The following is a 25,831-nucleotide window of genomic DNA, read 5'->3' as shown; positions in this document are numbered from 1 at the left end:
GGCCCGAGAATACAATCAACTCACAATCGACTCTTCGTCATTTTGAATATCAGCAGGTGACCTTTAGATCATCAGATGGCGAAATTTGAAAGGAGAGAACTTTGTAGTAAAAAACCTGTTAAGTGGCCGAGGCCTGGAAATCCGGAAATCGCTCGCTGATGTTATGTGCCTCATCTCGTAAACCTTGCAGGCAGCAAGCGAAATGGACAGTTGCTCTAAAATCGGTATTAGACTGGTCAAGCGAGGTTCTTGTGAATCAATGCATCCGGCTACGCAACTTACCGACTTCTCTTTGATGACCTTTTCGCAGATTGACACTTGGCAATCATTCAAAGGTCACGAGCAAAGCTGTCACCTACTATTTCTGGGGGTCGCATGGTTATTGTTCATTGAAGCCGACGACGCCCATGGCACTGGCTGGCATTAAAGTCATCGAAGTGAGTATTCTGTCCCTTGTTTTTGACCCCATTAACAACCTCCTTAGTTTGCGGGCCTTGCGCCAGGTCCTTTCGCTGGCTTGGTTCTGGCTGATAATGGTGCCTCTGTAACAAGAATCGACAGGCCCAATGCCGGTTCTGCCGATGTCCTTACCCGTGGCAAGCGGTCTATCATCGTCGACTCCAAGACTCTAAGCGGAAGAGACCTGCTAAGAAACTTAATTGCATCTGCGGATGTGGTTATTGATCCGTTTCGTCCTGGAGTTATGGAGAAGTTGGGGTTAGGACCAGAAATCTTCTTCGGGAATGGTAGGACGAAGGGGTTGAATGAACGGCTTATATATGCTCGGATCGTTGGGTAAGTTCTCGAGACCTTCTTGACTCTGAGGCCGGAAAGTAGCTAATATCCGTCTTCTTTGTCTGACAGATTTCCGCGGACGGGTATGTTTGTGGATATTTCCCGTGAAGCACGTCGCTGACACTTTGTGTTAGGTCCCCACAGGGACATGGCTGGTGGGCGTGATCAGTAGGCATTATGGTAGAGCGCAGCTGAATCCCTTGTGAAATAGGCCACGACATAAATTACATCGCCCTTTCAGGTGCTCTCGCGGTAAGTCAATAACTGTGTTCCCCCGCCTCCAGTATCTCATACTGCTCTGCAGATGATGCCCCCTGGGCCATCAGGAGCACCCAGATTTCCGATGAATATCCTCGCTGACTTTGCCGGAGGTGGGCTGATGTGTGCGCTTGGCGTTCTACTGGCCTTAATTGAACGCGGAAGAAGCGGCCGCGGCCAGGTCGTCAATGCGGATATGGTAAATCCGCCCTTCGCGTCGGAGTATCTTACTTAAACCTCATCTTTATAGGTTCACGGTGCCCGTTTTGTTTCTACTTTCGTTTTGCTTCATCATGTCCTCCCTGCTTCACCTATATTCGGAAAAGGAAAGCCCGGTACCAATATGCTTGACGGCGGTGCACCTTTTTACAGTGTATATACCTGCAAAGGTGGAGGTTTTATGACTGTCGGCTGTCTAGAGCCTCAGTTCTTCAAGGCATTCATTGATAAATTTAACAAAGCACTTCCTCATGGCTTCGACTTCGAAGATGGCTGGAGGCCGACGCCTAATGCGCAGGCGGACACTAGAGAGTGGCCAAAAATGAGGTCTTACTTTGAAAAGGGCTTCCTGACGAACACGCGGGAATATTGGACGGACGTTTTTCACGGTGTGCAACATCTGATTCTTGGAGAATTCCCTTTTTTATCCCCCTTACTATCAGGAACGGATGCGTGTGCAGTTCCAGTGCTCATGCCCCCGGAAGCAGCCGCCGCATTAGAGTCGTCACCTATGCCCGAATTTCATCCGCGTGTCGTGAGACACAATGGACACGATCAATACCCACCGAGCTCTCATAAACATTTGGATACCAGTAAAATTATTCTACAACCCGGTCTGCATACGGAGGAGCTGTTGACCGAAGCTGGTTTGAGTGATAGAGAAATTAAAAAGCTCGCACTTGAGGGTGCCCTCGGGAAGGAAGCGCAAAAGACAGCACGTTCAAATGTCAAGTTGTAGATTTGTAGCTGGTCTTCGTCGGATATCTACTTTGGGTGTCAATTCAATACCTATGCGTCGGAGAGATAAAATTATACTTACCATTGTATCCACGCTGCATTTCGACGGAAGCGACCAATTCGGGATTCATATGATAATGAGCAGCACAGTTGAGCAGTTATCACATGCCATTGACCCCCCTAAATAACCCACCGGGTGCACGATCTCTTCTTCCTTCTACTCCACATCATGGCTACACCTGCGAAAGATTTAGCACAGTTCACCAGGGAAGAGGTCGCAAAGGTATACTGACGTGTAACCCTGATGTTGTTCCAGAGCGCTGACTTACATATATTCTAGCACAGCTCCGACGATGACCTGGTGAGTGCCTCGCAGTTTTCGTCGTATCGGGACCTGACCTGTACCAGTGGGTTATCATTGATGCTAATGTATATAACATCTCCCGCTTCAAACGTTTCCATCCTGGTGGGCTTTCTGTCCTGTTAGATCCCGACGTTGGTGAGTGAAAATTTAATCATTCTAAGTAGTCTGTCTTCGCTGACTTGGCTCTATCAGCTGGCCAAGACGCAACGGAAGCATTCTACAGTCTCCACAGACACGAAGTACTAGAACGGCCTGCATACCAGAGATTGAAGATTGGAACTATTGCTGGAGAACAGAGCGTAATCCGATGGAGGGTACCCGGCGCGATCAGCAAGGTCCCTTATGGAGAGCCAACTTGGCTTACAGATGGATACTTCAGTCCATATTTCAGCGATGTGCGCCCTCAAACGTTTTCCGTCTTAATTCATCAATGGCCTCAACCCTTGTGACAGAAACACCGTGCATTCCAGAAGAAAATTCGCCAGTTCATGGACACAGTAGTGCTGCCCGACGCCCTTGTAAATGACTCACAAACTCATCTTTGAATGAAGACTGATGATCAACTAGGAAAGAGAAGCTGACGGAAAGCGTCCATCTCAAAGCGTATTTGACAAAATGGCGTATGTATTGGATTCAGTTCTTTCATTATCTTTTCTTGACTCGTTCACAGAGAAGTTGAATTGCATGCTATGCGTATGGGCCCTGGAAAGCACCTTCAAGGTCGTACGTTGATGGGAGGAATGGTAAAGCCCGAAGAATTTGACTATTTCCACGAGGTAGGCTTTCGTTCCTTATATATATATCTCGTCCTGTTCAACGCTTACACATTCCTCAAGCTCATCATAACACAAGAGATTAGTAGAGCAGTTTTGCGAGGCTACGGTGACGGTATGGTCATTTACTATGCTCACACGATGACAAGACCTCATCACTCAAATAGGTCTCCTTGGTGGCAAAGTCATCGGCCTTCCTCCCGTGCTCAATTTTGGCAGTGAAGAACTCAAGGCACGAATCGTGCCTGACATACTCGCTGGAAAGAAGTTTATTTGTCTGGCCATCTCTGAGGCATTCGCTGGTAGTGATGTCATGGGACTCCAGACGACCGCCGTGAAAACCGAGGACGGCAAACATTGGATAATAAACGGTAAACGTTCTTCGGAATCTATAATTAAGTCATGCCTAACAAGGTTTTGCAGGGAATAAGAAGTGGATCACTAACGGAACGTGGGTGGTTGTCTGTTGTTATTTGGATGCCCTTTGCCGACGCCTTTGTCCAGATTTGCTGATTACTTCACTGTCGGCTGCAAGACTGAAGATGGCTTTACTGTGATCTTGGTAGAACGAGGACCCGGTATCGAAACTTCCCAAATTAAGACGAGTTACTCGACTACTGCCGGTACAGCCTACATCACGTTTGATAACGTCAAAGTACCTGTTGAGAATACCCTTGGTGAAGAAGGTGGAGGTATCTTCGTTATTCTAAGGTATGTTGGGTCATTGAGCACGTTTATATATCGATTTTTGACACGGGGTGATAGCAACTTCAACCATGAACGATGGGTGATGTGTTGTGCTTCTGCCAGAGGCCAGCGTATGATCAGTAGGTCCCTTGGCCTTTGTTAATGAATCGTTGCTGAACTATGCTACAGTCGAGGAATGTCTGAAGTAAGCCTTCAAATGACTGGGGCGGAGGAGTATCAACTTATTTCCATACAGGTGGACGACGCAACGAAAGGTTTTCGGCAAACCATTAAACTCTCAAGCTGTTATCCGCTCCAAACTGGCAAAGATGATTTCTCGAGCCGAGAGTGTACAGAACTGGTTAGAGAACATAACATATCAGATGTGTAACATGGTATGTTCTTCAAAACCAGCATTCTTGTGTCTCGTTACTGAAATATGTCCCTTCAGACATACAGGCAGCAAGCAAATAAGCTTGCTGGTCAGATCGCCTTTTTGAAGAGTTACTCGACGTCGTGCGGACAAGATACTGCTCGTGATGCTGTACAAATATTCGGTGGTCGCGGTATCACCCAGAGTGGAATGGGTCAATTCGTTGAACATTATCATCGTACCATTGCATTTGATGCACTGCTCGGAGGCGCGGAAGATGTTTTGGCAGATCTTGGTGTTCGTCAGGCTCTTAGAGCTATGCCGGAAGATGTTCGACTATAAATTATGGCTACCGCTCGTTATTGATTCTGTCAAAGTATCTTCTGTATTTTGTGGCCGTGATGATTTTTTTGTTCTATACCGAGTTTTCAACAATTTAGTGCACCGAGAAGTCTCATCCAGTTCAAACGCATCAAGAGACTTTCTTGTAATTGCGCGCATAACAAGGTACCAATAGACATTTGGATTGTGGTTTTTATACATCAGGGATTTGTACAACAGTCCGTGGTCGGAAGAGAGGATGAGCTTGGAGTTCTGTTGAATCTGAATCCGTGTTTCTACAAAGGCCATACAACTCGCTAACTTTTTGGTTAAGTCGGGTGAGGAAAGAGTCAGCAGACCGTTCCTCGTCATTGCTGCGTATCGTATAGACGCAGTATATTATGACGAGGACGAGAACCGCTGATGCGACACCTAATAAACAGCGTACGACTCTTGTAGTTCCATCAAAACACATTATGAGGAACGCTACAAGGAATCCAATAACACTGCAAGATTATTGTTGATATCATCATGAGAAGCAACCTCCAGTATAAATAAGACTTACGACCAACTGAACATGGCATACGGCAAACTATACATAATAGCCAGTTTACTGCAGCCGATATCTAGTAGAAGATCAAAGTTGTTCTTTATCTGAAGTGGCGTCATGAATAGCTGGCCCAGCATATGTGTGAAGAACGACTTACACGCCCGTCTAAGTGTTCCAGTCCTTTGATACGATGATACCGAGAGAAAAGCTGGCCGAGGGCAATGCTACCAATGCTCAGGACAATCGAAAGGTAACTACAAATCTGAGCTGCTGAGCGCCTCTCCGGGTGATCACCACTATCGAGACTTGGAATAGCCAGGAATGCCACATTGGTGGCTAAGAGCACGGTTGCCTATTCAATTAATCAGGAAAGCAAGTTGCAACCTTTTGTTGGAATCAATGACTAACAAAGATAACGAGTCCATTCCATTCTTGATGCAATTCTATCACAAAAGCGTGCCACGCTTCGAGGAAAACATCTCCGTCGCTGATGATGGTTTCGAGCGAGTCCAAATAAGTTTCGGGGGTGTAGAAAAGGACAGGGGACATGACCCGGAAGATAAGCCTGGAGAAGAGGGTGACGAGAGGCTGAAGCTCAGCGTCATCAAAGAACTTTTCGCCGCGAGAACATCGTGCATTCGGTTGTCCATGGCGATTATCAAATTTATGGAGTGCTGAAGAAACCTTAGAGTCGTAACAGGAGAGGGTGACATCGACTTACCATGAAAAGCCATGATGTAGCCTGTCCAGATCTATTGTGATACTTTCCATGTGATTTAAATGCACTAACTCACCGACAAACGAATGATAGTATGCAGCTTCGTGACAAGGATCACCCTTGTTTTCAATTACTTCGATAGGGATGGAATTGATGATCCCTGACGCTGTATCAACTTCCTTGGCACTGCAATCCAATGTTGTCTCCTCATTAAAAACCCGTTCTGGTCATCGGAGGAGAATGAGATGCTTGGCTGGACCAACATATCAAGCGATTCACCTGCTGCCATGAATGACAGTAAGCCCTTGACCTCTCTGACAAGTTGAGGGGAGAGGGTTTGAGCATGAGGGAACAGATGGTAGTGATGCCTGGGATATGAACGTTTAGAACAAACACCTGAGAGACGTTGCCGCCATCAATCAGCGACGATCAGTAGTGGTCACAGAGCACCTACATATACAAAGGACATGCCCTACCAGAACTCTGCTTCAATCACATGCCCTAATTTGAACTCTACAATGATTTCAATACAGCAACGGCAGAGAAATAGAACGCACCGATGTGCATGTATGAACGGACATTTGGAACACGCTTGAACAATTTTTCAATATACTTCTCGTGTGCCCAGAATAGACATCTTCTTTGGAGACTTGCGAAGTAGTAGCCGACCGTGCGTTTCTTCCACGAGATATCAACTACAAGTTGAGTGTCAGGAGGTACAACAACACCGTCATGCTCGATCTTGAGGAACAATTGATTAATGGTTTCTTCAACGACTCTGAAATTCTCGTCGTCGAAGAGATTTGCATTAGTCACAACATTCTGTCAACTGCAATGAAGTCTATATATTGGACATCAATGCAGCATTTACCTTTTCTTCGTGGTGAAAATACATTGTGCCTTGTGGACGGAGGAGGGTTTTCCAACCGGGTATATCAACATCTCTATCAGAGTACTAATATTAGCCGCGTTCGTTGAAAAGCTGGCATTGACGGTCAGTCTTACGGGGTATAATCTGAAGTATAAGATGGTATGTATCCTTGGGCTGCTTTTTCGGGTCTATAGCTGACATCAGCATGCTTTGCTTGTGGGGTTGAATAATGTGACTGACATCATTTGAGGACGGTAATATATTTCATCGATAAGTGATGGTTCACTTTGAAAAAACCGATTAACAAAAACCAGGCCATGTCGCAAACACATGCGTACTCTCTAATAATTGGTCCTCTTGGAGGAATGAGTTGGGCAGTTGCAATGGGATGTATCTTGGAGAACGGTTCCTGTGGGGTGCTCAATACAAGGAACCCATTGGAAGGACGGCTCTCACAGGTGGACTTAAGGCAAACGAGGGTTCGACATGGTGTTGAAATTGAGGTATAGTGGTTGTATTCAACTGCTTTATGTTCAGCTCGGCAGATATGCCATGAATACAAGATGCAGTAGGCATTTCCTGGTGCCCGGATATAGAGCCCGACGCGGACGTCTCAACATGATTTGGCAAGGGCAATTCGAAAGGTAGACTCGAGCAGAGCAAATTGTAAGGACCGTCCGCGCCAGCTGTCTCGTCGCATGCGGGAGGGCAGATTGTCATTGAAAACAATCTGCGAACTTGACAGAGCAATCCCTTGAAAGCATGAGCGAGTCGATCTAGCAAGTGAAAGCCGGCAGTACTCCTAGCAGTTTGACCAGGGCAGGCCGTAGTACGAATTCCACATAGAATGAGGCATAGCAGGAGAGCTTTCAATCGCTTGCAAAAGGAGAAGGCGGGTAGAATTAGAACCATGAATGAGATCGACCTGTAGTCACGTTACATTAAGAGCTCACCGCCGCGCACCGCGTTATTCCTGGAACGAGGCGTTTTGCACACGGATGAGCGCTCAAATCTATTGTCCTCGCAGCTGAATTTCTCCTTCTAGCGTCTTCTTTGAAAACTCTTTATGACTTGCCTCACGTCTGCCTTCTTGCGAGTTGTAGTTACACAACAACGTCCTTTCCGCGTTGATTGGATTGTACGGCGTAACGTGCTATTCGTGAGTGGCGTCCCTCTCTCCTCAAACTCGAGTAGTGACCTCTAACTTCTTATAATCAGAGGACACAAAGTTCATGGAAGTGGTTACTTTTGTCTCCATGCATGCCCTTGATCGCTATACAGCGGGATAATCATCACGAAACCATGCCAGAATCCATTGTCCATCTGCCATTGTCGCATACAAATCCCAACGCAGGACCTTCAATAGAAGATGCATCTCGCCACAATGGAACAGCGTCAAATGTAAATGGCTACTTCCTTCAAGCTTGTGCCCATGAAACCTAACACGCATAACTCTTCGTGGACTGAATTAGATTCTCAAGTCGGGGAAGTTACGATCTCTTTTCCAATGGAGCAGCCGCGCGACGAGGGCTCCTCCTCGATCTCCTGGACCGCCAGCCCCAGGAAAAGGAAGTCCTGCAAAGGGCAAACCCGAAGATGATTCGTGTGCTCCTGGCGGAACTTCCTCAAATTCACGCCGCGATTCCTCCTCCTCCTCCTCCTCTTCATCTTCTCGTGGCTCGCACTCGGGACGCTCGCACCACTGCGATGATCACGATCATGGTGTGGATTGGGATTGGTGAACGTCACGCATTGATTTTATCAGCTTGGCGAGTGGATTATAGCGTGTACTACGGAGGAATCCTGTCTAACGAACGACAGAAGGGACTTGGCTCATAACGGTATAGGGTGCAAGAGGACATATAGTATCCACTTACTTGCATCCGTTGTGGCGCAAACTGGCACTGCGTCGTGTCAGTCGTGCGGCGATGGCGAAGATGAGGGCTTCATCGGACAGAGGATTCCAACTCAAAGGCAATCTAGCCTTAGCTCCCGCGGTCGAAATCGTAGTTCTTTTTGGCAATGGACTGACGAAGGAATCAATAGGATACTTTCAATACTCAATATATTTGTATTGCAATTTTCTTCTCTATTCCGGTATCATCTGCGTTTCGTGACGACTTCTAAGTAAAGCCTACCCTTAGGATCGCAATGAGAATACAGACTCATAAGTCAAAACCTACAACCTACAACCCAATCCTCTCCCAACAGCCACAGCCAACAATCTAACGCGTAACCCCGTGAAACAAAAACAAAAACGCAACAATTTTCAAAGGACTGTAGCACTTCTGGTAAGGAAATCACACTTCCATCTATGCTTCATAAAATGAAAGCCGGAGTGCGCTCCAGCTAGAAATGGACTTTGGATTTCTTCTAGGACATGCGGTAGGCTTCTGCGAGAAAATTGAAATAAACCATCGCAGAGGGACAATAGTGCAGGTCCAGGAATGAGTGAAGAAAAAAGAAGAATCGGCAATGGGGACGTATTTAAAGAATTCAATCACGTGGATTTACACACACAATCGTGCAATGAAGCTAATTGACCCAGCATTCTGGGCCAGAAATGTTTTAACATTATCAACGTTATAAAGTACATATATTCTTTTGTAAAATTGATAGAAAAACAACATAAGAAACCGATAGCCCAAGAACTAGATCGTACAACCAACAGTGACAGCACAGCGATTACGAGACATCAATAAACAAGATGAGCAGGGGCAAGCAAGAAACAGGCAAGGTATGGATTAAGCATATGATATAAATCAGATAGTGCCACTTAAGGGGCACCTATTGGGAATGCTGGTTGCTGGTTGTAGCGACCTGGATCGAGGAGTGTATCCATTCCCATGTTCTGTTGAAACTGAGGGAACCATACATAACCATCTACGGCGACGACCTCGTCAGTCAAGGCGTTATATCAATTATGCTAAGGATGGAACTCACGATTAGCTTGCCAATCATACGTATTCGTGTTCCCATTACCACCAAAAGCCTGCATGGTTTGCATCATGTAGCTATCTCCACCAAGTGGTGGACTAAACATGTCCGACAACCCTCCAGGAGCCGAATTGACTTTTCCCGCAGGAGCGCTGGCTTCCGCTGGGGCCATATAAGACAAACCCAGGCCAGTATTATCCATCTCCTGGAAATATGGAGCTTCGGTAGCTCCAACCCCTACAGCTGAAAACATGTCAAAGGTCATTTCTTGTGAAGGTGTTGGAGATAGCGAACCACCAGATCTGGCTGGTGAAGGCTGATTTGATAAGGCATGATCTAACAACTCCGATGTTGTACCCCCCGATTTTGAAACGCGTTTACGTCGGGCATAAGAGTATTCCTGGCGAATGGTGGGTGAATGAAGAAGATTGCGGAGGAAGCGCGCATGAAGACCCGGTCCCAGCCGCTCGTCAATGGCAACCTCCTTTGAGCTGAGAAGCTCGACAACCCTTTTGACCAGACCTTTGATTTCCGACCGTATTTCTTGGTTTATGTGCGACGCGAAACGGGGTTGAAGTAACTGGAATAAGCTTAGTACTTGAAGACACCGGGCAGAAGCTATGCGTGACACACCTTGATAAGGAACGTGGAGGCGAATGTGAGGAATATGCTTTGCGACTCGGGTCCATGACGCCAGTAGAACACTGATAAATGTAGCTGAGTCTTCAGCAAGAAGTGAGTGATTTTATGACGTACGTTGCTCTGGACGGCAGATGTCATCAAGAACTGCCCGTACAACATCGCGCGCTGCATTCAAACACTAGAAGATAGAATGAGTACGGGACTGTTTGATATAGAACCATAAAAGCATACTCTGTACAATATAATACTTTCATCTGCTGCACCCTTACTGAAGACGTGCTGGAACCCAAATGAAAGAGCAATGAGTCGGGAGTAACTATACGCCAATCGAAGTAGCCCGGTCCTGAAACGATTTTGAGGGATGTTTAGGTCTGTTTCTTCGAGCACTTTGTGCCACTGAGCCCAAAGCGCCTGGAGCTCTTCATCAGCATTCATAGAGATAGTCACCAGGTCAAGGTTCTACATCAAATGGTTAAACGGCGAAGACAGGACAATTAAGACGTGGATTGCTCACTTTATTGAGACCAGTGGGTTGTTCTGGATCATTATGAATCATAGCCGAAAAATCAGCCATGACTCTCAACTCCGCGTTATAAGCACAAATATGGATATCGAAATCTTGAAGGTTGTAAGGAGAGGTCTTATACCATTCCGGAGAATGGTTTGCCAAGTAGTCCCTATTGTTGATTATCGGCGGCTTGCCATACTGGGAACCCATTGAACGATCAACGTTAAAGCAATTGAGCCAGATACGAGATCGATTCAAGATTTCCCTTGCTTGCCATTCAGTCCGGGGTTTCTCTTTGATAGGTATGTGCAGATTAATGTCGGTAGCGGTCCTGCATTGAAAGATAGAATTATTAAAAAACCAACGCTCGATGAAAACATATGATCCTTACCTGATAGCTAAACCGAGATACAACCAACTTCGCTGCTCGGCCATACGGCGGGTAGAAACTGGGTATAGACTGAGCAAAATGTAAGCCGCACACATTTCCACGTTCTTTGTTCCACTGATAAGTCCTGTGCCTGCTGCAAGTTGGGCATAATGCATGAGCTGCGGGTACAGATCCCGCCGCTCGTCGTAATACCTGGATGCAATGGCGCAAACTGAAGCCATTAGACTTGACACGACAGAATGGAACGACTAATTTCATACTCACTGACTGTGAACAAGAAAGAACTCCGCACGGCAGTCAGAGGAGGTGTATAAAGTATGGAATCTAGTAGTGACGTTGAATCATTCATCTTGTCGAAATAGCTAAAAACGTCGTGAATAACAGGAAAAACTGAAGAGTTACGGATAACATACATAGCGAATAATTTTTCTGCATCGGAGGTTGATATAATTCCCCGTGCTAAAATATGAGGCTGGGAGCATTGAGCAGCTTTTCTGATATCGTTCCCGTCATTATCACCTGTGATAAGTCAATGAGCGGAAATTTTGGAGTATCAAAGACGACCGCTTACCAATGAAATACTCCGAGTTATTAATTCCAGTATCCTCAGGGTCCACACTATTGGCGCGGTTTTGGATGCTCAGCCTGCTTATGAGTCCCCAAGGGGCGGCCACGGTAGGTAGATTGGTAGGTTTTTCGGCCCCTTTCTTGCGTGGATGGCCCGAACTACCCGCGACTGATCCTGTGGTGGTGTTCAAGCTAGAATTTGAGCCGTGCTTCTGCAAGCGACCATCTTGGAAGTCCTCAATCGACTCGCAAGTCTCGTCCGGGCGCATTACTGCAATCTCATATTTCTCGTTCTCGTCTTGATAACCGACCAAATCATCTTGACCAACATTTTCGTAATCATCGTCTACCCAGCCTACAGAATCCGAGTCGTCATCCGAAACGTAACTTTTCGAGATAGAGTTTCCAAATTGAAGGAAGCTCTCCTTGGCTTTCGCAAGCCAATCTTCGATTGCTTTGTTGCCTTCTGCATAAGGAGAAGCAGTACTCGATGACTCGTCGAAAGAGTCTCCTTCAGTTGAGACCGAGGGCGACCGCAGGATAGCGCTCTCCAGGTTCGGCGGCTGGCCCTGAGACCGTTGTACGGCTTCGAGCTGCGCAATGAGCTTGTTGATTTGGTCGGCCTGGCCTCGAATCTGGTTGATAAGATGTTCCCGTTTCCTACTAAACTGTGAGAGACGATTCAGGACAGCGGCAACAGAGCTTACGGCGGAACTCGACGCTTCTTCCGACCCGGGATGACACACTCATGCCCACCATTCAGACATCGTTTACAAGTATCAGGATCTGCCAGAAATTCGCATTTGACCTTGAGACTCTTGCAACGGGCACATGCGCCGGCTCTATGTATTGTGAGGGCACGTGAACAGTAATGAATAATAGGACGTACGGCTTTTTCATCCCTTCCTTATCGGCGGTATCGCCAGCTAGGAGATCATCTGAATCTCGTTCGTGTGTGCGGGCCCGCTTTGACTGAGGGGCAGGGGCAGGGGCAGGGGCAGGGGGGTGATGGGGGGCCTGGTCGGGGACCAAGTATTGGGAATTGGCATAAAGCGCCGAATCTACTCGAGAATTGGTGTTGATGGAGAGCGGTTGGACGTCGTGCACGCGAAAAGCTCCAGTCTGGTGGGGATTGTTGGCACCGAAGGAGGGATCTTGCTGTAGTTGTTGGGGGACTGGTTGGTGGGAGAATTGGAAGGCGTCTTGTGCTTCAGTCTGTTGTTGGGGGTCGGGCGGGTAGAAGTTGAAGGCTTGTTGTTGGGCATAAAGAGCGTTAGACGGAGGCCATTGATTAAAGGAACCAGACATGTCCGGGGCTGAGGTGGATGGAGACGAACAAGGGATTTTGTACGAAGATAAAGTTAACCATCATTGCTCACGTCACTTGTCTCTACCCACGTGTGCATTGCTTTGCTGTTCCTCCCTCACCATGTGGGCACCGCCATCGACAGAGGCTATCCTTCCTCATTTATTGGAGATGATCATTCACTGCACAATCCCACAAAGCTCTCCAGCAGATAAAACCACCTCGAGTGTCCGGCGCTTGTCACTAGAACCCCCAATACAATTGTGATCGCATCATTTGGGTCTATGAATTATTAATTGTCGTCCTTGTCGGCCCTGTGTCCCCTCGTCACCGCGCTTATGTGCCCTCCGTACAGACAGGAGACAGCTTCCACCTTCTTCTCTATCCTCAGTTGGTTGCCGATTGCTCCACCTCTTCAGTCCCTTTCACGAATGAACTTGTTAATTGTCCGCGGAGAAAATTGACCGCTTCTCAGCGGTTCATTTCTATCCAGAGGTGACGCCTTCTTCAGTGCTACTAACAGCTCTTATCGAATCATCCTTGATTGTGATCCTCCCAAACTTTGACCAGTTTATCGCGGCGATTGCCATAGCCAAGTCTTCCCGCGATCAGACGGGGTCTCGACCATCGCACACAGTCGCACACACACAATAGAACCTGCCTGATCAGGCCATACCTACCCTTCAACCCCTAAGCTTCCAACATGGCCGGCAATACGAAAGCTCAAATAGGCATTCCAAGGCCACTAAAGGAAAACCATTACACTTGTATTCGATACTCCTTATCACCGAGTCAACCAGATATTCGACTTCAAAATAGCAACCGATATGAGAGTGCTCTCTAGTTTGTCTTCCCCGTCTCAGAACGACGACATCGGTTTCACTCGAAGGTCCAGCGTCCAAGTCACAGCCCACCATTTTCAAGTAATAAACCGTGACTTCAAGCTTCATTAACATTATTGGCCCGCTTAATTCACTTCTGGAGAACGACTTGATCTTTCTCTTACCGCTGTTAATTACCTGTCTAGCGGCAATCCGGGTGCTGATACGCCAGGAGTTACTGGAGCTGAACCCGCATGGGAGCTTTGTTTATCTAGCCCAATGTATCGAAATTTGACAGTTGAAAGCTTTTCAGGGACCCCCATCTTAACTCGATTTCAATCGCTATTTTGCTCATGGCTGTGCTCTCTCGAGTAGCGTCAACAACAACATGCGAACTGCGTAATCGAAGCTACGATCCGATACTCCGACATGGACCCAATAATATCGTTCCGCATTGCGCTCTAGCCGATCCGGCGATTTCCATATTGCATCTTTTTAGCCACGACGGCACATGTCGAAAACATACCTGGAATCCATTTTCTACTCGCATCCCATTTTGGCACGATTACCCCGACCCCTGTGAATCCTGATGTCATAATGTTCATCTGATCACACAACCCTATTACGCAAGGCTACGCAATACCCGTTCAAAAGATGCTGGGTTTCACCGACTTGAAGTTGAAACGCACACGGCCGCACAGAAATTTTCTCTTTGATCTCATGGCAGCGTCAAGTTCATTACTTGAAGCCATACTCTGTTTCCGTTTTCGATGTGCTTATACCCCGCAACTGTGTGCTGATGTATTTCCGCTCCTGACTGAGCTGTACTCGACCTACTTGATATAGTCGATACGCACATGGGTGCCTCGTGTCTATCACCAACTTGGACCTATTGCTCCCACAAAATCCGTCTGTGACTCCGGAAATTACATGAACACCTGCTGAATCCTGATCTATGAACACATGAGTCAGCCCAGAGCAAACAGCGTACGACTCGGAGTATATATATTTCAGCTCTAGGCATCTCAGAACGAGGAGTACATACGGTCAAAATACAACAAACAGCTTCGTAGATACCGACGCCAGTCAATACCCATACAATGCCCATAATCGCATTTGTTCTATACCATTTCCTATTTTGTAAATTTCATTACCATATTTAGTATCCACAAGATTCCCGATCAGCCCAATTCCAAAAACAAAAGGGGAGCACAGCTCTCAGTGGGATCAAACCACAACGTGGGGCGTTCCGTGACTCACATACAATGACGTGCGACGGGGGAAAGCATCCCGAATTGCGGAACATTCTGACCGAGAAAAAGGCATATAGCCCGTAGTCTCCAGTGCGATCACAATCTAGATCCCCGGAAGATGACATACGGTTTAAATTATATCCTATGCGACTGAATCTTGTATAGCTCTGGGATTTCACGAAATACTATTAGTAGAAATTAATGTAACAGACTAAGTATACGAATGATTATTGTTAAACGAATTGCGACCGGAAGTACCACCATCTTCTGAATTTCTAAGTATAGACTCGCATTCAGATAACATGTCACTTACGATCTTGTCCTTTGGTCATCGAGCAAAAAAATCTTCCAACGGGTTCTACGTCGACGAACCCATATCCATCACCTGATCGTAAGCCGATAGTTGGGGGCGAACTCTACGTTCTTTCGGCTTTCCAGGGACGCAGGTAAGGGCCATTTTTGCGCAACGGTTGCAAGTTTTGGCTCCGGTTGGATATTCACATTTTACTTTGATCTTTTTGCAGCGCTCGCAAGCCCTGAAAACGAGTTATGTTCCGTCAGAGGATTGGAATCTCGATTTTTGAGTACGGCACATACATTTTACGGCCGTCTTGGTCGTCGCCTCCACCTTCCTCAAAGTCATTACCTGCAGGCTCCAATACGATTTGCATATTCGTTTGGTGGCTCTGTCCACTGGTAGTTTGTGGGGATTGTTGGGTAGAATGAGAAGAGGTTGTAGGTTGAGAATTAGAAGATGAACGAGAGGCATATGCTCGAGCCCAAGCAAGTGCTTCCTCGTCATTAGCGAAGGCGTTGTAATTGATGCGAGAGGCCATTGAGGTTGTTGAGAATGAGTTGACCTGGTCTGACCTCACACATATATATTCTAAAACCTCGAGATACTGACTGAAACTCAACATGCTAGGTTGATAGTGTGCTTTGCCCGTTAGGCTAGCAGTCCCGACCAGATCGGTTATACTACGAAGAGAACCTCAAACGTGACAAGAGATTTAGAGAGAGGGGAATATTGAGCACGGACCGTCAATACTTCCGCTCAGATTCGCGTAATGTCTCCGTTGGTGGTCATATCCGATGGTACCATTGGTATCATTACTAACCAACTCTAGCAATAAAAAACAAATACTCGAGTCATATACAAGGAGAAAACGCCGAACGCGTTTCGAGGAGACCGAGTCGAATTCCAGCGACTTTCAACCTTCGGCCCAAGTTCAGAGGGCCAGAGGTGGTTTAAGTCTCTCAAGAAGTCAAGGTCAAGCGAGATTATTCAAGCTGACTGCGCATCACAAGCGAAGCTACATGATTCATTCGGAATCATTCCTAGATCAACGGGTTGAGCCACTCAATACTACGACGGAAAGTAGCCGTTATTAAACGATCAACTTTTTTGAAGAACGAATGCGGAAACACTTTCAGAATCCCTGACCGGCTTAAGATCGAAAGTTATCCGACTATACACTTTTTCGGCATTTGTCGGGGCGTCTATTGAAAGTTGGAAACACACGGCCACCAGCCAAATATCATCTATTAGCATCTGACCCTGACACCCTAATGATCAGATATACGTCCGAGGTACGTTGCGGCAGAATAAGCGACGGTCCCGATCCTCCGCGTATCATCCCACTATCCTGATGGCAGGAGTAAGTTAACAAAATATTGAATAAAATCAATCTCTAATCTCAGCCACCCGTTTGACATTCAAGGAGAACCAACGCCTATAAAACATTTTCGCCCTCGGCAGCGGCTTGTAAGAGAGACTGCTGGCGCTCGTGTGTCAGTGTAAATGACTAGTCACTGACGCCGCCCACACGAAATCATCCCGAATCGGATGCTAGTTGAACGACAATTCAAGCGAGTGGCACATTGTATGTATCACCACAGCGCTGGCCGACTCTCTACACTTGGAATCGGAAGACCCGTTTCTCCTAGGATCTCGGTAAACTAAGAGGGGTAAACCAACGGTCACCTACTTCATATCACCGTAAAACGGGCTTTTTCGTACATGCCGCTATTTGAATACTTAACGGGCGCAACTGGTATTAGTCTGTACTTACCGGATCATCATTTCTTTGATGACACGATCTCAAACACTCACTGATTCGTCAAAGCATAAGAATCGTGAAAGCCATGTGGATTCCAGCCGAAAACACGGACATCACACTCCTTTTACGGCCTCGAATCCTCCGGTCCTAAAGTTACAACAGATTGAAAAGAATAGCAGATTTCAAATTTAGATACGAAATTTTAGGCACTCACGTCATGCTTTGAACGGATTTTGGTATCGATGTCGATCATAGTCACCAGCAAAAAGTCAAAGTATTGTTTTGTATACTTATTGATGCCATCAAAATATCAAGGAGCTTTCCAGTAGATTGCTACGAAAGAATCAGTAGAATCAGTAAACGTCAAGTGCTAAGAAGTAGCGTATCTGCGGGTTATCAAGAGAAAAGAGTACCAAAAAATACATATGGCGAACTTTAGTACTTCACTATTGGACCGTACCTTTTTCAATTATGAAAAGTATACGAAAAAGTGTTTTGCCGTTTTCCTGCTATGTAAAACAGCCTAACCATTGACACTCCCGGAATTCTGAATGAGCACGATCACTGAAGGACCATGACTCTTGCGCTTCAAGCTACTTACATCGGTTCCGAATCATCATTTGTATACGGGAAAAAGAACCTTCCCCGACTCAACAATCTATTTCTATTTTTGTTTTTCCCCTTCCCCACGGCGGGATCCCAGACATCATTGAAAGAAGCGAGTTCATTCAATAATAGACATGACGTCCGAGCTTCTAGCATAGGCCTCGATAATTGCAGTGCATAGTACAAGTACCGCCACAGCATTGCTGCAGCAAATGAAATGAGTCCGGCGCCGCCCATAGGACGCCACTATGACTGTTCGAGAAGATGTACAATAAGAAACCGAACGAGTCTGAATGATAGTTCGTGGACCATCTCATAACAGAAAAACAAAAAGAATCTCGCAACCCTGAAATTAAGGATAGACAAAACAAAAGGATGAGCATTCTAGGTATAGTGCTATAATTTATTTATATACAAACTCCATAATTATATGACTTCCAGCGCTGCCTCCCAATCCTATACAGTATTTATTCACACACAGACCGATACTTCAAGTCTAGTGCTCCGAGAAACGCGCACTCGATGTCGAGGCCCCATGCTATGAATGTTCAACCAAAAAAACACTCTCATCTCACTAAACAACTTGAGCTATGAGCCTTCCATTCTCCTACTTTCACCTCCAAAAAAGCGTCAACCAAGAGCGCCAAGTAACAACTTCCCAAAACTGATCTAACTCAAAAGGACTGAATATCAGTGTTACAATCGTGTGCTAAGAAAGCTATTTGAAATATGCACAAAGGCGACATCTTTTCCTCCCTCCCTCCAACCAAGAAACCAAAGTTCAAAATATGTTTCAAAAAAAATAAATTTGTTGATATATATACTTAAATCAATTATCTACTTTGGGGTGTACCGTGCCAGACATCAAAAACAAGGATGAAAGAACGAAGTTGCAAACAGGAATGACATTCCTGCATGAACGCATGATCGCAGAAAATGCTCCAAAAATAACGAAGACAGATCAATGCAAAATATTCACTTGTGCATCATTTGAAGTGTTTGTAAGAATCGCGGTAACGGAAAGAGGAAAGACTAGATTTTCGGGAGGATGGGGGTAATGAAAGTACAAGGTGGAGTTGGTTGAAAACGAATCAATTGCAAAAAAAAGCAAGCTCCTGGCTAACAGCATCACCGAACCGGTCAGAGATCAAGAAAGTAAATATGCACAACTAAAAGCCAAAAAGCTGATAAAAGCATTCACTGTCACCGAGCAGTCCGGTGAGTTTCTGCAGTGTTATATGAATTTATGGTAGAGGGAGTCGTATGTCCAGGCGTTGAGGGCGGTAGCGGAAAGTCTCTTGTCACGTCTCTCCCATGCTCCTCCTCAGTTTCGCTATACACCGAGTATGTGGAATTCACTGAAGGTTGGGTTGATGCAATTCGTAATCGCTTTTGTACTTCCTCCTCTGTGGTATCGCCATCCAATGCAGCAAGCAATGATGCTATTGCGCGATCGTTATCCGATGCTGAAATTACTGATGAGGTAGTTTCTCCTGTCGCAAACGCAGGTCGGAAGGGTGTAATGGGTGAGGTTACAGGGGAGGAAGTGGCTTGGACGGTTACAATGGGTGGAAGTGGTCTAACAGTCGGTACGGGTACGGGGGCGTGTTCATCGTCAAACGGATCAATAGCTCTGCCTTTGCCCTTGTCGAGCCTTGGCACCGGAATATACACCGACGAAGCATCGCTTTTCACCCTCGATGCCTTCGAGACAACCGAATTTGACCTCGATCGTCGTTTCGGCTGGTCGTTGTGAGAACCAAAGAACGGATTCTCAATACTCTTTCGCTGCTCGGAAGATTTGTTTTCCTCGAACGGGTTAGTATTGACAACTTCTGCACTCTGGCCGTCGAAAGTCATGATTTCTGCAGACTCCCAATGGTGAAGCGGCGACGAAGTGGCTGGTGGTGTAGGAATGGCCATTGAAAGGGAAGGAGACATTGAGCCCGACAAGTGCTCCGATTGAGTCTGGACAGATAGAAACGAGCCATGGGCTGGGTTGTTCCAGGGTACGACATGCGCATCGGTTCCCTGAGTCATGAAAGGTTCGGCCACAGGAAGAGATGTGTCGCTCCTATCAACGACATTACTTTTGTTGTAAAGATAGTATTGCTGGGAGAAAGGGTGGGGCATCTCGAAATGAGCCTCTTCCAAATGAGTGACGGCAGTATTGACCGTCCGGACGCTTGGAGACTTTTTGAACATGGTGAGTTTCTCCATGGGAGCGATAGACTCGTCTGTTGTCTCGGGAGCGGTACGCGTACCTTCCCATTTGTCTTCTGGATTGCTGTCATCGAGTTTGTCCCAGGGTTCTCTATGAGAGCGACGACGGAGGCTGTCAGCACGTTTGTTGAGTGGGCCACGGCCTCTAGGGCGGTATGAGGCTTTGAGAGAGCGGTGGTATCGGCGATAAAAGTAAAAGCCAAGAGCGATGAGGGCGACGGCGCCAATAAAGGCACCAACGCAAGAACCGACAACGGTACTCAGAGAAATGGGGGACGCCGAGGCAGAGGTGGAGGAGGCGTCCTCGGTGGCGGAAGCGTCAGAAACGTCGGCCGTGGGGGTAGAAGCGGTGGTGGTCGGTGGTAGAGTTACGATGGGTGTATGTGTAGGGACAAGATTCGGAGCGGACGTAAATTCACCACCGGGAGCAACGTCTGTGTCGAAAGCAAAAGTGGGAGCTGCTGAGGCTTTGTTGGGATCAACGATGAGGGGGTCTCCATTGATGCCGGTGGCTGATACTGTTGGGACCAAGTCGGCTTGACGACGTGATACAGAAGCGGGGGAGGGCAGTACACCCATAATTAAAGAACGAGGGAGGATAAGGAACGACTGGAAAGTGATAGACTGCTGGCAAAGACGGGGAGGAAGACAAGCTTGTTCTTGCAGTCACCCGTGACGCTGTGATTCTTATGGCAACCATCGCACCAACTCCACCAGAGAACCAGGGTAAGAATGGGGAGAATTACCCCAGCTAACGTACTCACTGGCTCAGCTGCAGGCCAGATGTCCGGCGACCATCATGATGTTCCTTCTGCACAGACCCGGAGGGCATCTTGCTTGCGAAGGTGGCCATGTATTTCCATATCAGGGGGTCGTCGTCAAGGGCCACAAATAGGATCTCCAAACCACCCATCCTCTTTCCAACGTCACTCTCGTGCCTCGCCCTTTTTCCTTTCTTTCTTTTTCTTTCTTTTTCTTCCCGCTCTCTAAACCCGTCCACTCCTTAAGTCTGTTCATAAACGTATCATATCCCCCTGACATATCCTGCCACTTATGCCGATCATCGCGCTTTTCCAACGCAACATCGCAACACCTGCCAGTGCAGCCTCTTCCAACGCTGGTATACCCGCCCTGTATATAATCGGTTTCTGCGTTGCTGGCGCAGGAGTTCTCGGTATCGCCATATGGCTTGGCATCTACTTGTATCGCAAGAAAGTTACCAAAAAACGACATGATCGCATGGGTCCTGCTTTCCTCTCTGTCCGTGGTTTGGTCAAAGAGGGAGAACCACATCCCGAGAAGAACGTCTCCTCGTCCGTGTTTTTTTTTGGTTCTTTCACTGTCAATGTCCGGCTGATCTAAATTCCCAGGCAACCACCAGGCTCTTTTTCTCGGAATAACATAAACTCCCAAATTATCCTCCCTTCGAAAACACTTGACAAGATTTCAGAAGAGACGAACGACGAGGAACGGGATAAAATTATGGCTTACCATCGGCAATCCAACAACTTTCCCAAACCATTTTCCTTTGCTCTCTCAAATCCCAATCGCTCTTCTGGTGTTGGTGAACGACTCTCTGTCGCCGGCTCTTTCGCGCCAAGTTCTCGCTTTTCCGTTTTCTCTGCCGCTTCATCTTACAATGAATCCCTCGCTTCGACGGATAGCAAAGGCAATCCCGGTCGTTCCCTCCGAAAAGTCCGACAAACTTTTAATCCCGTCCTCCCTGATGAACTTGTCGTAATCGCCGGTGAACAATTGATGATTCTTCAATCTTTCGATGACGGCTGGTGTGTCGTAGGAAGAGAAAGTGTACCAAGACCTAAACCCTTATTCGGTGGCATTCGTTCGTCTAGGATATCGACACCCACGAGTTCTAATGGTCCGGGAAACGATGTCGAGCTTGGCATGGTTCCAGCCTGGTGTTTCTTGAAGGAAGTCAAGGGACTCAGAGCGGAGAGGCCTGTCAGGAGCACCAGTCTAGGTGTAACAGTACAACTGGAAGGCCAAGAAACGCAAAGAAATGACTTTATTTCATGGTCAAACTTCTAGAGAAACCATCTTACCTCGCAAGTTACCTATTTGAGCCCCCAACTCTGCCCCTTGTAGCATTGCAACATATTCCCCTCGTCTTGCACCTTTGGCACATGATACCCCCCTCCACAATTGTCTACAATCTTTCATCTGCCTTGGTCAGATCTATACCTCTATTCGCTACATGTATTACTGTCTTGATCTCAAAAAACTTATCATGTCGTCGATCTCAGCCACTTTCTGATTGCTTTCACCTCTGGTTCATTGCGTTTTTTGTCATTGACTGCACGTCTGGTCCAACCGCCTGGAAAGCGGCATATTATTTATTGATAGAAAACCAGTTTTTTCTTGGATTGTATTCGCTTAAATACGTGAAATTTGTTCTTCTGATTCGGGCGATTAGACATTGCCAGCGACTTCAAAAAATTTTGGACTTGCTGTGAACACCGTGCACGTTCTTTATCAGTGATTGTCTTTTGCGCCGTCTTTACAAGCTCAAGTTATCTTTATCTGCAAGTTAGAGATACCAACGCGGGAAGAACGCGTCCAGAGTCATGATTGCTTAAACGCTTGAGAGGAGGATTCAGAAACCTCTATGCACCAAACCACTGGCGCTCGGAAATCCTATCAAAATATTCTGGCATGAGAGAGAGGGCTGGCAAGATAAAGACGAGGAGTGTAGGACGTTGACAGTGAAGGGTAGGTATCCATTCTCCGTGTTCGAGTGATTGTAGGCTGATTGAGAATTGCGATATCTCCCAGCAGTACCCCAAAATCGAAGCTTCGCTGACGCTCATCTGAGATCGAGGAGGGACCAGAGAGACCGCTACCCGCAAGACTAAGAGAACAGCCCCACTTTTCCAATCAAGAAAAAAAGATCAAGAACCACAGACCATCTCAGAGGTCGGAAGCAGCAGGATATCAAGTGGAACCAGGAAAGGGAAAACAAAAGGGACAGAGTTCGATTCCCGTTTTTATCTTAGAATTCTACCAACCCAAACTCAGGCAGTATGTAGTACCCTTGAATAAGGGGTGGACCTGAGTTGCCGGAGACTTTGAGCCTGAGCTGGACAAGAACTGAATTGGAGCGAGTTGGGTCGTTTGTTTACATACCAGCAGACTTGAACCAGAGGTTGATCGGATAACCAATCACTAATCGAGTTGGTTAGTCCGTCTACGTCCGGGCTCCGGGAGGACCCTGGCAGGATCGCCTTACGTACCTGACTTTCATACTGGTTTCATACGCACTTAGTGACCGTTCACCGATGCATCTGCGAAAAAGGAAAGAGACTCGAAAATACATACATAACGGTTTTCATCTATTCTATTACAACTTTCCTCTAACTCGAACAGCTGCATTGAAAGCCCAACATTTTCTCATCCCCGATCCCACAATATCTCCTCTCCTCTCTCTCCTCTTTTCTAAGTTCTTCCTCCGACTGCTCATTACCTTCCGCACCCCATGCTTCAAATGGATTGCTAGCCATCTGAGGAACGGATAAGTACCTGCACCGAACATTTAAAAATCCATGGAAAATTCACTCACCTGCATGACTTTAGCTAAAACCCTCTTCCCACTCGTACTATCTCTCTCCACTTTCTGAATCACTTCTTCCAAAACCCATTGCCTCAAAATGAATCTCGGATTGGCCAATCTCATTTCCTCCTTTCTCACTGTATTTGCCTTCTCAGGCTCTCCCCAAAGTCCCTCCGAAACCTCGCTGTTAATTCTTTCTGCATAAACTTTCAACCAATTTCGCCATTGCGATTCAGCCTCTTCTATATTCAATGTCTCTGAGGCAGGTGTGGCCTTGAGCAGCCGGGTGATAAACACCTGAACAGGCGCGTCAGGTTCGGAAGCCATAACATCCCACTTTGCGTCGAAATCAATCAGATTTCGGAAGGTGATATGAAAATCTAGATGGTGCGTTTCCATGATGTCCAACAAAGGCTGGAAAAGTTGATTTTGGTCTTGGTCAGATTTCCTGAGACCCAGTCGTTTGCGTGAAAGTTGCGCATATTCGTTCGCACATGTCTCTTGGACAATTCGTTCGACTTCGCCTCGGAGTTCTTTGCCCTTTTCACTCCAAGCTTCGATTTGTTCATCCGTGGCATCTTTAGCCCAGCCTTGAGGTACTGCCTTGCCCTCAAATTTATCTTTTTCGGCACCAATGACAGGCGCAAGAGCGTTCAGCAGAGCTCTCAGGGCGTAAACACTAGACTTGACTTGAGCAAATAAACGTATAGGATGATAATAGTAACGCACATCATATTGGGCTGATATTTATAGGCGTAACGGCCACTTTGATCTGTGTGGTTGCAGATGTGGAGGGTATCGAAAACGTCCATGAATGCATATGGTCCTGGAATGGGATGAATTGACGACCGTGATAAGTCCAACTACCCCAACTTACCATAGTCTATGGTCAAGCCAAGAATCGAAACACTAGAGCTTTGAGTATGCAAGTATAACACCTCATTCAACGAGACTTACTTATCGGTGTTGATAACTCCATGCATGAATCCGTACGCCTGCCAATCGGCCACCATCTTCGCATTTCTCTCAGCCACATCTAAAACTAACTTTTCTCCCCAGGCTTCGCCATCCTTGACATCAAGTTTCAAAACCTCTTTAGATACGTATTCTCCTAGAATCCGAAGCGCTTCAAGGTCTGGTTTCTGCTGACCACCGCCAAAGAAGAACATATTTTGCGGGCCATTCAGAGCCTCAAAGTTCCCGATGCGGATGAAGGATGGAGCTACACGTGTCATGACGCAAGCCGTCTCCATACGCTCACGGGCAACGGGAAGGGCAGGAAGGGAAATAAGAGAAAGAGAGCGGGTAGTCGGGATTTGAAGAGCTTGCATGGCTGATGAAGATTTAGTACGTACGAACAATGTTACAAAAGAGCTGAGGCTGACCTTCGGAGCACAAGTACTCTCTGATAGAAGAGCGTAAAACAGCGAGTCCATCAGCACTTCGAGAAAATGGTGTACGCCCCGCACCCTTGAGTTGAAACTCCCAAGCCTCTCCGGTTTTGGGATTAGGTGTAACGACTACATGATAAAGTATTAGCCCTAGCATACGGCCATGATATGTTAAAAGTAACTCACGGACTGAGATGGCACGACCATCTCCGAGTTGACCTGCCCAAGAGCCAAACTGATGACCACTATAGCGCATCGACCATGGGGCAAAGTCTTCGGACATCAACATAGCATGTCCACTCAATACTTCAACGAGGTCCTGCCTAGCGGCTCTGGCGTCTTCGATATCAGAAGGAGCACCATCTCCTTCGTCGGAGAATTCGTCGGATAGAGAAGGTGCTCCAATGACTTGGAAAGCATCTCCAACGTCCAGATGTGGTGCACAATCTCGCAGCCCAGTCTCGGAAATGCCAATAAGATCTAGCGGCTGATCCCTGTTCTCTGGAAGATACTTCCTTAAGGGCGCATCTGGGAACTTTGAGGGAGGTGATTGTAGAAGGACGGGTTCACGAGCTGCCAGCCAATTTTCAATAACAGATCCCTTGTCTACTTCGGCCGGATCCTGGTCTTCAGGTGGTTCAATGTCATAAGGAAAAGGGAGAGGACAAGGAGAGATATGAGAAAAATGAGATTCCGGAGAAAGGATACGAGCTCTTCGTTGGATACTGGGATTTTTCTTCTGAACCTCACGAAAAGCAGTAATTGAGGGGGTGTTGGGATCCGGAGTGAGGCGTTTGATGAGGAGGGTAGAAAGGGGAGGCAAAGGGAGGGCAGATATAGGGTATTTTGCACCTAGAGACATCCTGTTGAGAGGCAGGCGCATCAGCATCC

At 46.8% G+C, this 25,831-nt stretch overlaps 9 protein-coding genes across 9 annotated transcripts; 4 read left to right on the top strand and 5 right to left on the bottom strand.

Moving 5' to 3' along the window:
* The first annotated feature begins 372 nt into the window (after nt 1–372).
* On the top strand, nt 373–2,109 carry AGABI2DRAFT_177311 (hypothetical protein). The gene is made up of 8 exons (XM_006459274.1): nt 373–437; nt 485–795; nt 865–878; nt 930–950; nt 1,007–1,047; nt 1,100–1,252; nt 1,304–1,661; nt 1,716–2,109. The coding sequence occupies exons 1-8, from the start codon at nt 408–410 to the stop codon at nt 2,009–2,011; spliced, it is 1,224 nt and encodes a 407-aa protein (XP_006459337.1). The 5' UTR covers nt 373–407; the 3' UTR covers nt 2,012–2,109.
* Nucleotides 2,110–2,158: 49 nt separating this feature from the next.
* Nucleotides 2,159–4,770, top strand: AGABI2DRAFT_191330 (acyl-CoA-dehydrogenase peroxisomal). Its single transcript, XM_006459273.1, has 15 exons — nt 2,159–2,293; nt 2,351–2,368; nt 2,416–2,509; nt 2,567–2,769; nt 2,827–2,892; nt 2,942–2,994; nt 3,045–3,150; nt 3,211–3,262; nt 3,315–3,518; nt 3,571–3,598; nt 3,652–3,858; nt 3,913–3,974; nt 4,024–4,039; nt 4,091–4,229; nt 4,286–4,770. The coding sequence occupies exons 1-15, from the start codon at nt 2,240–2,242 to the stop codon at nt 4,547–4,549; spliced, it is 1,566 nt and encodes a 521-aa protein (XP_006459336.1). The 5' UTR covers nt 2,159–2,239; the 3' UTR covers nt 4,550–4,770.
* Nucleotides 4,743–7,387, bottom strand: AGABI2DRAFT_116310 (hypothetical protein; the record flags this gene model as incomplete). Its single annotated transcript, XM_006459272.1, has 14 exons — nt 4,743–5,034; nt 5,094–5,182; nt 5,236–5,430; nt 5,487–5,752; nt 5,800–5,820; nt 5,873–6,019; nt 6,076–6,164; nt 6,273–6,309; nt 6,354–6,618; nt 6,668–6,740; nt 6,802–6,855; nt 6,908–6,952; nt 7,006–7,076; nt 7,124–7,387. The coding sequence occupies 14 exons, from the start codon at nt 7,385–7,387 to the stop codon at nt 4,743–4,745; spliced, it is 1,908 nt and encodes a 635-aa protein (XP_006459335.1).
* Nucleotides 7,388–7,969: 582 nt separating this feature from the next.
* Nucleotides 7,970–8,409, top strand: AGABI2DRAFT_116309 (hypothetical protein; the record flags this gene model as incomplete). The annotated part of the gene is made up of 2 exons (XM_006459271.1): nt 7,970–8,068; nt 8,140–8,409. 2 exons carry the CDS (start codon nt 7,970–7,972, stop codon nt 8,407–8,409), a joined length of 369 nt encoding a protein of 122 aa, XP_006459334.1.
* An 835-nt stretch (nt 8,410–9,244) lies between these two features.
* On the bottom strand, nt 9,245–13,101 carry AGABI2DRAFT_191328 (hypothetical protein). The gene is made up of 12 exons (XM_006459270.1): nt 12,602–13,101; nt 12,420–12,554; nt 11,717–12,372; nt 11,559–11,664; nt 11,410–11,507; nt 11,146–11,356; nt 10,761–11,085; nt 10,478–10,705; nt 10,361–10,424; nt 10,238–10,308; nt 9,611–10,184; nt 9,245–9,550 (listed from the first exon to the last, which is right to left on the bottom strand). The coding sequence occupies exons 1-12, from the start codon at nt 13,018–13,020 to the stop codon at nt 9,444–9,446; spliced, it is 2,994 nt and encodes a 997-aa protein (XP_006459333.1). The 5' UTR covers nt 13,021–13,101; the 3' UTR covers nt 9,245–9,443.
* Nucleotides 13,102–15,450: 2,349 nt separating this feature from the next.
* Nucleotides 15,451–15,928, bottom strand: AGABI2DRAFT_116307 (hypothetical protein; the record flags this gene model as incomplete). The annotated part of the gene is made up of 2 exons (XM_006459269.1): nt 15,451–15,628; nt 15,690–15,928. 2 exons carry the CDS (start codon nt 15,926–15,928, stop codon nt 15,451–15,453), a joined length of 417 nt encoding a protein of 138 aa, XP_006459332.1.
* Nucleotides 15,929–18,554: 2,626 nt separating this feature from the next.
* Nucleotides 18,555–20,620, bottom strand: AGABI2DRAFT_191327 (hypothetical protein). Its single transcript, XM_006459268.1, has one exon. The coding sequence runs from the start codon at nt 20,558–20,560 to the stop codon at nt 18,962–18,964; it is 1,599 nt and encodes a 532-aa protein (XP_006459331.1). The 5' UTR covers nt 20,561–20,620; the 3' UTR covers nt 18,555–18,961.
* Nucleotides 20,621–20,752: 132 nt separating this feature from the next.
* Nucleotides 20,753–22,297, top strand: AGABI2DRAFT_201470 (hypothetical protein). Its single transcript, XM_006459267.1, has 2 exons — nt 20,753–21,300; nt 21,352–22,297. The coding sequence occupies exons 1-2, from the start codon at nt 21,035–21,037 to the stop codon at nt 22,028–22,030; spliced, it is 945 nt and encodes a 314-aa protein (XP_006459330.1). The 5' UTR covers nt 20,753–21,034; the 3' UTR covers nt 22,031–22,297.
* Nucleotides 22,298–23,352: 1,055 nt separating this feature from the next.
* AGABI2DRAFT_201468 (hypothetical protein) lies at nt 23,353–25,805 on the bottom strand (the record flags this gene model as incomplete). The annotated part of the gene is made up of 7 exons (XM_006459266.1): nt 25,127–25,805; nt 24,935–25,069; nt 24,507–24,882; nt 24,427–24,458; nt 24,279–24,375; nt 23,559–24,228; nt 23,353–23,499 (listed from the first exon to the last, which is right to left on the bottom strand). Exons 1-7 carry the CDS (start codon nt 25,800–25,802, stop codon nt 23,353–23,355), a joined length of 2,133 nt encoding a protein of 710 aa, XP_006459329.1. The 5' UTR covers nt 25,803–25,805.
* Between the last annotated feature and the right edge of the window lie 26 nt (nt 25,806–25,831).

The sequence above is a fragment of the Agaricus bisporus genome, assembly GCF_000300575.1.
Source record: "Agaricus bisporus var. bisporus H97 unplaced genomic scaffold AGABI2scaffold_3, whole genome shotgun sequence".
Taxonomy (NCBI): domain Eukaryota; kingdom Fungi; phylum Basidiomycota; class Agaricomycetes; order Agaricales; family Agaricaceae; genus Agaricus; species Agaricus bisporus.
Note: the sequence above shows the minus strand (reverse complement) of the source record. Positions and strands in the feature narration are given on the sequence as shown.

Excerpts from the sequence above, each read along its gene's own strand:
- AGABI2DRAFT_177311 (XM_006459274.1), top strand. The coding sequence starts at position 408 with ATGGCACTGGCTGGCATTAAAGTCATCGAA. Across the intron at positions 1,253-1,303 it reads AGGTCGTCAATGCGGATATG|GTTCACGGTGCCCGTTTTGT; the intron begins GTAAATCCGCCC and ends TCATCTTTATAG. Across the intron at positions 1,662-1,715 it reads TTGGACGGACGTTTTTCACG|GAACGGATGCGTGTGCAGTT; the intron begins GTGTGCAACATC and ends CCTTACTATCAG.
- AGABI2DRAFT_191330 (XM_006459273.1), top strand. The coding sequence starts at position 2,240 with ATGGCTACACCTGCGAAAGATTTAGCACAGTTCACCAGGGAAGAGGTC. Across the intron at positions 2,510-2,566 it reads CCTGTTAGATCCCGACGTTG|CTGGCCAAGACGCAACGGAA; the intron begins GTGAGTGAAAAT and ends TGGCTCTATCAG. Across the intron at positions 3,151-3,210 it reads AATTTGACTATTTCCACGAG|CTCATCATAACACAAGAGAT; the intron begins GTAGGCTTTCGT and ends ACATTCCTCAAG.
- AGABI2DRAFT_191328 (XM_006459270.1), bottom strand. The coding sequence starts at position 13,020 with ATGTCTGGTTCCTTTAATCAATGGCCTCCGTCTAACGCTCTTTATGCC. Across the intron at positions 10,309-10,360 it reads CATCTGCCGTCCAGAGCAAC|TGTTCTACTGGCGTCATGGA; the intron begins GTACGTCATAAA and ends TACATTTATCAG. Across the intron at positions 9,551-9,610 it reads GTATGATTGGCAAGCTAATC|ATGGTTATGTATGGTTCCCT; the intron begins GTGAGTTCCATC and ends TCGTCGCCGTAG.
- AGABI2DRAFT_191327 (XM_006459268.1), bottom strand. The coding sequence starts at position 20,560 with ATGGGTGTACTGCCCTCCCCCGCTTCTGTATCACGTCGTCAAGCCGAC.
- AGABI2DRAFT_201470 (XM_006459267.1), top strand. The coding sequence starts at position 21,035 with ATGCCGATCATCGCGCTTTTCCAACGCAACATCGCAACACCTGCCAGT. Across the intron at positions 21,301-21,351 it reads AAGAACGTCTCCTCGTCCGT|GCAACCACCAGGCTCTTTTT; the intron begins GTTTTTTTTTGG and ends CTAAATTCCCAG.